We start from the raw sequence: 8,303 nt of genomic DNA on the forward strand, positions 1-8,303 counted from the left end.
TGAAGCAGACATATATCCCATTATACTGGAAATTAACAATGCAGTGAATTCTTAATAAGTGCTTGGACATTAGTTTCTGCACAGCAGGAGACATGCCTGAGCCTTTTTGCAAATTTCACATTTTGTATTTGCCATTTGGGGAGGGAATTATTTAACACCAACCTGCATTTATTGTGTAGTTTTTACAGAAAATAACTTTTAGCAAGTACCTAATCTTGGGACACGGGTGGCGCTGAGGGGACGCGGATGGCGCTGTGGTCTGAGCCTAGGGCCTGCCGATCAGAAGGTCGGTGGTTCAAATCCCCGCAACGGGGTGAGCTCCTGTTGCTCAGTCCCAGCTCCTGCCCACCTAGCAGTTCGAAAGCACGTCAAAGTGCAAGTAGATAAATGGGTACCGCTACAATGGGAAGGTAAACGGCATTTCCGTGTGCTGCTCTGGTTCACCAGAAGTGGCTTAGTCATGCTGGCCACATGACCCGGAAGCTGTCTACGGACAAATGCTGGCTCCCTCAGCCTATAGAGCGAGATGAGTGGCGCAACCCCAGAGTCGTCCATGACTGGACCTAATGGTCAGGGGCCCCTTTACCTTTACCTTTAATCTTGGATGAGCCCACTACAGAAAAGACGCAGCCTGGTTGCTAGGAAAAAAGAAGTGCAACCTATGGAGATTCCAGAACTACTAGCAAATAAGACAGATGTAGTAATGGTTAGATCCAATAACGAGATTAAGACAAGGCTGAGTTCCACAAAGACCAACCCCAGGCAGAGCTCGGGGGTCTGTATTTATTAGCAGCAGCTTTGACAGGTAAACATTAACTCACGATGTAACTTCCAGCCAATCACAGAACAAACCTCATGCATAAACATTTACAGGTACAGGTCACTTCCTGCCAACACCCCAAACTTTCCGCCATAGAGGAAGTGGTGGACTGCACATCCTTCACATCTTGTACCTGTCACATGTCTCACTCATCAAATATCCCCCTCCTCTCAATCTTGTGACTCTCAGTATTTTTCCCCTGGCTCTCCCTGCTTGCATTGTTTCTCCCTAACCCAAGTGTGACCCATCCTGGTCTTCCCCTGTCAGCCTGTTCTAACCAGTTCAGTCCCAACCTCTCCAGATGCATCCAGCCTCTCCTAGCACAGCTGACCCATATCTTCACCCCCTGACCTGTCACTGTATTGGCTTGCCAGTATTACTCTAGCTAACCCTAAAGGATTGGCGGGTATGCCACGCCACTTTTCTAATCAACCCCACAGACAGAAGCAGGAAAAGTACAGTAAAGGGGAGGGGTAAACAGAAACTTTTAATGACCTTGGCGATTTCTATTGCCTGATGTCCAAACAACTTACTTTACAGGCACCACATTGACTTAACTAATTGGCCTAAAAACACTGACAGGTGGGAGCAGTTAAGCTGATTTGATTTCACAGAAATCACTTAGAAGGAAGTCTGCACATTTTGCTTCATAACTTTCTTTCTAAGAGGGCTAGAGTCTGAGACTTAATTTTTTTAATAGAAGCTGCCTGCGGGCACCAAAGGAGGCCTTGTGCCTGGTTGGCGATCTCTGCTTTAAACCTTCCAAGACACTGTTCTTGCATTTAAGAGGAGCTAAGCTTTTGCTTGGAAGCTTTCCCTTGAACCTTTCCGGCATTTTGAAACAGAAGATGGATCATTCCACAGCTTCCATTTGAATTTTGAGATGTCTTATATAAAACACCTGGCAATGTTAACTGTCAGAAACATGGTGGGCCTTAGGTATGACCCATAATAGCTGTTCTTATAAACTGTCTCATTGCACTCTTGGGCTGATTAAAAGGATGGCGTGCTTTTGAGTAAACATGTTTAAGCATGTATGCTACATTTTGCCTGAAAGGGTAATAATATATGTGTGTCTAGGAATGACTATTCAGCTCCTTAGATATAATAAACCCTGCTAATGATAGTAGTGCTCTATCCAAAACATGTGTCACTCAGAATGGACACAGGGTATATTATATTTAGCTAACAATAAAGGTTTAGAGATAATTTTCAAATAAATAATAGTCCAGGAAAGTGGACTATTACAATTGCCAAAACCCATTCAAAATGGATATGTATACACTCAGATAATTGCATACTTGAGCAATAAGGATACATATAATATTCACTGGAAATTACTATGAGGTAATAGGCAGTTCATATTAATCCATTTCTTTCCCACTAGTGCTTCCATTTATTTATTTATCCTGTCACGTGGTCCAACAGATGGTGGTATCTCACTATTTACCTAAACTAGTAGGAGATCTTGGCAAGAACCAACAGCCCTCTGTCTGATAGAAGTTTAAATTTCCTCCACCTGTCAGTCCCGTTGGTTAAACTGTAGACTGAGTAACACAGTCAATATTTCCTCACTTAGTATTTGCTACCGTAATTATTTTAATCAATTTACTATACTGTACTTCCTTGTTCCCAACATATATATTCACAATAACCTTAAATCATAGAATTGTAGAGCTCAAAGGGATCCTGGAGGTCATCTAGTCCAACCCCCTGGAAAGCAGGAATGTCAAATAAAGCATCCATGACAGATAGATGGCCATGTAACCAAATGCTAGTTATGATGACAGTTTAATAAGAGCCTTGCTCCTTAAAACATCTCTTGGTTTTGTAGGCCAGGGGTTCCCAACAAAATTTTCTCGAGGACCCCTCATCGAGCCGCTATTGTGACAAGGACCCCCATTAATTCCTAATCCTAAAATTAAAAAGTGAGAGCCAAATTAAGAGTCTTTTTATATTTTATATTTATACGTTTTTTACAGTTACAACAGAGTACTCCATCAGTATACAGTTTGTTTTAATTTTCAGTTCTTAATGAGATGAACCACATTTTAACCAATGGTCCATTTTTAACTACGCGAACTGTAGCTTCCGCGAAAAAGAACGCTTTGTTTACAAACACTACTGTTTTGCAAAGAGGCAGCGCGCGCCAGGGAGGAGGGAGGGGAATGGAGAAGACAGGGTACCTGCGCAGTAGCGCACAAATGAAGCCGACGCGCGCAAAGCATCTTGGGGAAGTGAGCGTTAGTAGAATGCGCGCGCTGCCTCTTTGCAAAACAGTAGTGTTTGTAAAGAACCACCTAACGGCATACAGCAGAACTACTGCCTCTATCTAATTCTAGTTTTGCGCTAGACTCTGCTCATGCAGGAAGCGGCCAAAACAAAAAATCTGTTATCATACGAAATATATTTAATATATTTTTTATTCTAATAGCATCTTGAGGACCCCTCTGGCATAGCTCGCGGACCCCTGGGGGTCCCCGGACCACCTGTTGGGAACCACTGTTGTAGGCTATGAGAGAATACAGCTGGTCTGAAAATAACAAACACACAATCTTCTTATCTTTGCTATTTTCTGCTTAATACCCAAATCTTGGCTATTATTTTCTGTAGAGGAGAAGAAGCTCCATATCCTCATTAACAATGCAGGGGTGATGATGGTCCCCTATTCCAAGACTGCTGATGGTTTTGAGATGCATATTGGAGTCAATCACCTTGGTAAGATCATGAGACATGGATGTGATAAATGGATATATTACCTGACTTCTCTTTGCCTTTGCTTTTCTTCCCTGCTCTTTCCCCCAAATTTCACAGATTATTCCTGTTTTTGTAAACCCGATTTTATAGAGAAAAAGCATAGAGATAGGTGTTGTTGAGGGTAACGGCGTGAGGACAGCACAAATTAAAGTTGAACGCAAAAAGTTATAGACACACTGTAAACTCCAGTATGGACAGGCCCCAAGTCACAGTTCCCTGTCCAACACCCTGGACATTATTTATAGTGCCCATCTGGGTTGTATTTCATATATTCATTTGAACTAACCAGCCAGTTCTTTGGTTATCTATTTCTAGTTGATTTATAGTAAAATTAATCTCATTTTGTTTGATTTTTAAAAAATTCATAATGTGTTTACATTATTGTACTATTTTCATTCTAAAGGTTAGTTTTACGTTATACATATGTGTGTCCATAAGCTCTAGTAAATAATCGTAAATCTCCTCTCCCTTTAGGGCATTTTCTCTTAACATTCCTGCTGCTGGACCGTTTGAAAGAGTCAGCCCCAGCTCGGATAGTGAATGTGGCTTCGCTCCTCCATGCTTTTTGGTGGATAAACTTTGAGAACCTGCAAGGAGAGAAGTACTACAATGGGTTCCTGGCATACTGTCAAAGCAAACTGGCTAATGTTCTGTTTACCAGGGAGCTGGCTCGTAAATTGCAAGGTGAGCTTTAAGAATGAAATGCTAATGCTGCACAACCACTCGTATCCTATATAATAATATGCAAGTGTCTCTGCGTCCCAGTTTTCCCGTGTGTCCCTGGGTTACTGCGCATGTGCCCCAGGAACACAGGGATTGGACCAGAGACTTGGAACGCACGCGCGCGCGCTCTCCCCCCAACCCCTCTGCCTACCGTTTACCTACCTGCGGCCGCCAACCACTCGCTTCTAAGCAGCAGTGCGAGGAGGAGGCTGCGAGATAGACCCATGCACTTCTCTCTCTCTTTCTTTTTCTTTCTCTCTCTCGCACGCACACACACACACAGGGAGGTAAGACAGGTCTACTCAGGAGGAAGCGGGCTTCAGAAGGCTGCCTCCCCTTCTCCTCCCAGACGCAGCAGCCGAGCGCAGAAAGGGAGGGAAGGCAGGTCTACTCAGGAGGAAGCGGGCTTCAGAAGGCTGCCTCCCCTTCTCCTCCCAGACGCAGCAGCCGAGTGCAGAGAGGGAGGGAAGGCAGGTCTACTCGGGAGGAAGCGGGCTTCAGAAGGCTGCCTCCCCTTCTCCTCCCAGACGCAGCAGCCGAGCGCAGAGAGGGAGGGAAGGCCGCGGCCCCACCGCTCCTCTCACATGTTCTAGCGCCCGTTTACTGAACGGGCTGAATAACACTAGTGTACATATATAATAGGGTTGCCCATAGCCAAAGCCTGGATGTGAGAGGAAGGGGGAAGTCACAGATTACTGAAAGATTGCATGCATGAGAGACACCCCAATCTCCAAGTGGCGAGAGAGAGGTACCAGCACTTACCCAATGTTCAGCTTTCTTGGAATGAGGTCAGTGGAGATTGTGGTGTCTTTAAAATATATGGTTTTATTTATACATACATACAATCTCATCATATGATGGAGGGGCTCATAGCATTAGCATACCATAGATCTTGCTTCCTCACTTACTTGCCAGGAGCCCCAAAGTCCAGCACAGAGCTAAACATGTCTCTCTTCCAGCGTTGCAGCATCTCCCCACTTCCATCTCACTCGCAAGCAACTTTCCAGCTCTCAGCTCCTTTGTTGTCCTTTTGCTTCTTTGGCATCTAGATGCAGCTAATTTCAGCCTACCTCATTCCTTTGAAGTGAAGCAGAGCACTACAGTGGCTGTCTGGTCTTTGAATTCAAAGAGCCCGCCTCACTGGCTCCCAGCCTCCCCCAATCTCGTAACCATAGCTAGGATGAAATTTAATGAAAGCATCAGAATGAAATGACTCTGCGTTTAAAATTCCTTGGGGGGAAAGCTATTAAAAGTATGATTTGGAGCCGTGGGTTGGGAAAAGGTTAGCCATCACCACATCACTTCTATGTTTCTCACTGCCCCCAATGAGGAATTTTAAATATTGCACATTGAAAGGGGCCATTGGGCTAACCTGACGTGCATTTTGTAGGCGTTGGATGTCTAAATTGTCCTACTATTGTATCTTACCCATGCCATTGCAAGTGGCTTCTAATGTTATCTAAATCAGTGTTTTTCAACCTTTTTGGGGCAAAGGCACACTTGTTTCATGAAAAAAATCACCACCATTAGAAAATGTTAAAAAAATTAACTCTGTGCCTATATTGACTATATATAAAGTAATTCTCCCACGGCACACCAGGCAGCATCTCGCGGCACACTAGTGTGCCGTGGAACAGTGGTTGAAAAACACTGATCTAAATTAAGGGTTTTCAGTGATTTATGAATCCACTTTCCACAGTCTCAAGTGTTTCTTTGTCCCCAAGGATGTTTCAGCCAAGCCATCTCACAGCTGTCCCTCCTCTCAGTTCAAACTCAAACTAGTTCCAAAGTGCTTATTTGCTCCCTATGGCAAGCTCTGATAAGTGTTGCTAGTTCCCAAACTGTGCTGGGCATTACACTTCAAGACTGCAGGGAGAGAGGGAGATTCCCAACCATCAAGACAGATTAACATCCTGTTCATTCCCCCCCCCCAAATGTAAACCATTTGTTTAGTATGCTATAACAGATTTCAATTTAATTGATGTTAATATTTTGCTGTTTTATGTTTTGTTCTTAAATTGTGTGTGTGTGGGCACGTTTTTTTAATGGCTTTGTTAAACCCTCAATACTAATTGAGTGCTGCACAAGGTTGTGTGCATTGCAATTCTATGGTGTGTATTATAGTGAAAAGGGTGGTCAAATACTAGCTGCCTCACAGGGTACATGGGAACAATATTACAGTACTCATTTCCTTTTGAACCTTTGGATTAATATATTTCGGTTTATGTTTCTGCTTTATGTTTTTCCAGGCACTGGAGTTACTGTCAATGCCTTACATCCTGGTGTTGTTAGTACTGAATTGGGGCGTTACTCATATACATCAGGATTTTTTAAAGTGATGTTTGGATTCATGTTTAAGACACCACAAGAAGGAGCCCAGACCAGTGTGTACTGTGCAGTGGCAGAGGAACTGGAGTCAGTGAGTGGGGTATATTTCAGGTGGGTCTGGGATTGTGATTTGCAGTTGGAATACAGACATCTGGATTCAGTACATCTGGATAAAGTTTTCTGTGGTAATCCTCAGAGGTGCCTGCATCAGACCCAGAAGGCAATATTAAAATGGAACATTGCACATTAAAAAAAGAGATCATATATAACAGCTCTAACTTAACAATAACAGTGTGGACATAGGTTGTGAGAAGTCTTTGCCTCTGGTACAGCAGACACAGATCAATTGCTCCTTCGAATTATTAAAGGTAAAGGTAAATGACCCCTGACAGTTAAGTCCAGTCGCGAACAAGGCGCTCATCTCGCTTTACTGGCTGAGGGAGCCGATGTTTGTCCGCAGTTTTTCCAGGTCATGTGGAAAAATCTACTTGCACTTTGATGTGCTTTTGAACTGCTAGGTTGGCAGGAGCAGGGACCGAGCAACGGGAGATTCGACCTTCCTATCAGCAAGCCCTAGGCTCAGTGGTTTAGACCACAGCGCCACCTGCGTCCCACCTTCGAACTATTAAACTATACCTGAAAAAGCTATACAGAAATAACAAAGCTATTATCAGGAACATCCAGACAGAACAAAAGCCCTTTTCATACATAGAGTCAATTGGGGGGGGCATATACAAAAATTTGCCCGTTACATTTTCAGTGGTGGGCAGGACAGCTTCTTTATATTGTGAACTGCCCTGAGCTCTTCAGATGAATGTCAGTATATAAATTTAATAAACAACAACAATAATTCATTATTATTTTTTGTAACTTGAGAAATGACAAGCAGCTTTGCTGTCAGTGGGCTGGCCACCATGTTTTGTGGCAACTGTCTCAGCCACCAATGACTGCAAAAATTAGGCAAAGTGCAGTGGACAGTCCCCATACAAAAACAATAAAAACATCCCCTTTGTTCAGGAGTTTGAATTTGCTCTGCTTTGATCACTCAGTTAATAGGTTTGGCTATTCCTCGTCTTCCTTGTCAACCCTATTAAATTATCTGAGACTTACTTCTCAGTAAACGCGTATAGGATTGGGCTGCATGGGGTAACCTTAGCCCTCTGTTGTCCATAAACCCAATTTGCTATCATATTGATTTGGGAAATACGCTCAATGTTTATTCAAAATTCTGATTCTTTGATGGTTTTGAATGGCTTTTAGAATTATTAACAAAGTGCCTAATGAATATTTATTTTTTTCTTTCTACAGTGACTGTAAACCAGCCTGGGTTGCTCCTCAGGCTTGTAACAAAAAGACTGCAAAAAAGCTCTGGCAGGTCAGCTGTGAGCTGATGGGCATCCAGTGGGAGTGAACTGGGGTGGATCTGTGGCTGACATTCATAGACAGAATGTGAAGGCGACCAGAAAGAAAAAACTATCCTTATCTTCTCATGTGTAGATTTCAGTGTCCAGCAGGCACTTTATACATTTAGACTGTATATTAATAAAATATGTTCTAATCAATACTGAGTTCTACTCTTTGGTGAATCTGCCCTAATTGGTTTGTCTATAACTTTCACATGTAAACATGTAAAGCTATGTAAATGTACGGTATCTGAAGATGTGTGCATCCACAC

The 8,303-nt window shown here is 43.1% G+C and overlaps 1 protein-coding gene across 2 annotated transcripts in view; it reads left to right on the plus strand.

Annotated features, from left to right (window-relative positions):
• The window catches only part of LOC118084346 (retinol dehydrogenase 12), a 21,386-nt gene extending 13,196 nt beyond the window's left edge, over positions 1–8,190 (plus strand). For both annotated transcript variants that reach the window (XM_035113780.2, XM_035113790.2), the window contains exons 5-8: positions 3,434–3,538; positions 4,052–4,261; positions 6,550–6,739; positions 7,937–8,190. In XM_035113780.2, coding sequence (XP_034969671.1) covers positions 3,434–3,538; positions 4,052–4,261; positions 6,550–6,739; positions 7,937–8,039 — 608 coding nt within the window. In that variant the 3' untranslated portion in view covers positions 8,040–8,190. The remainder of the gene's footprint in view (positions 1–3,433; positions 3,539–4,051; positions 4,262–6,549; positions 6,740–7,936) is intronic.
• Positions 8,191–8,303: the final 113 nt, after the last annotated feature.

Source organism: Zootoca vivipara, chromosome 1 (assembly GCF_963506605.1).
Source record: "Zootoca vivipara chromosome 1, rZooViv1.1, whole genome shotgun sequence".
Taxonomy (NCBI): Eukaryota; Metazoa; Chordata; class Lepidosauria; order Squamata; family Lacertidae; genus Zootoca; species Zootoca vivipara.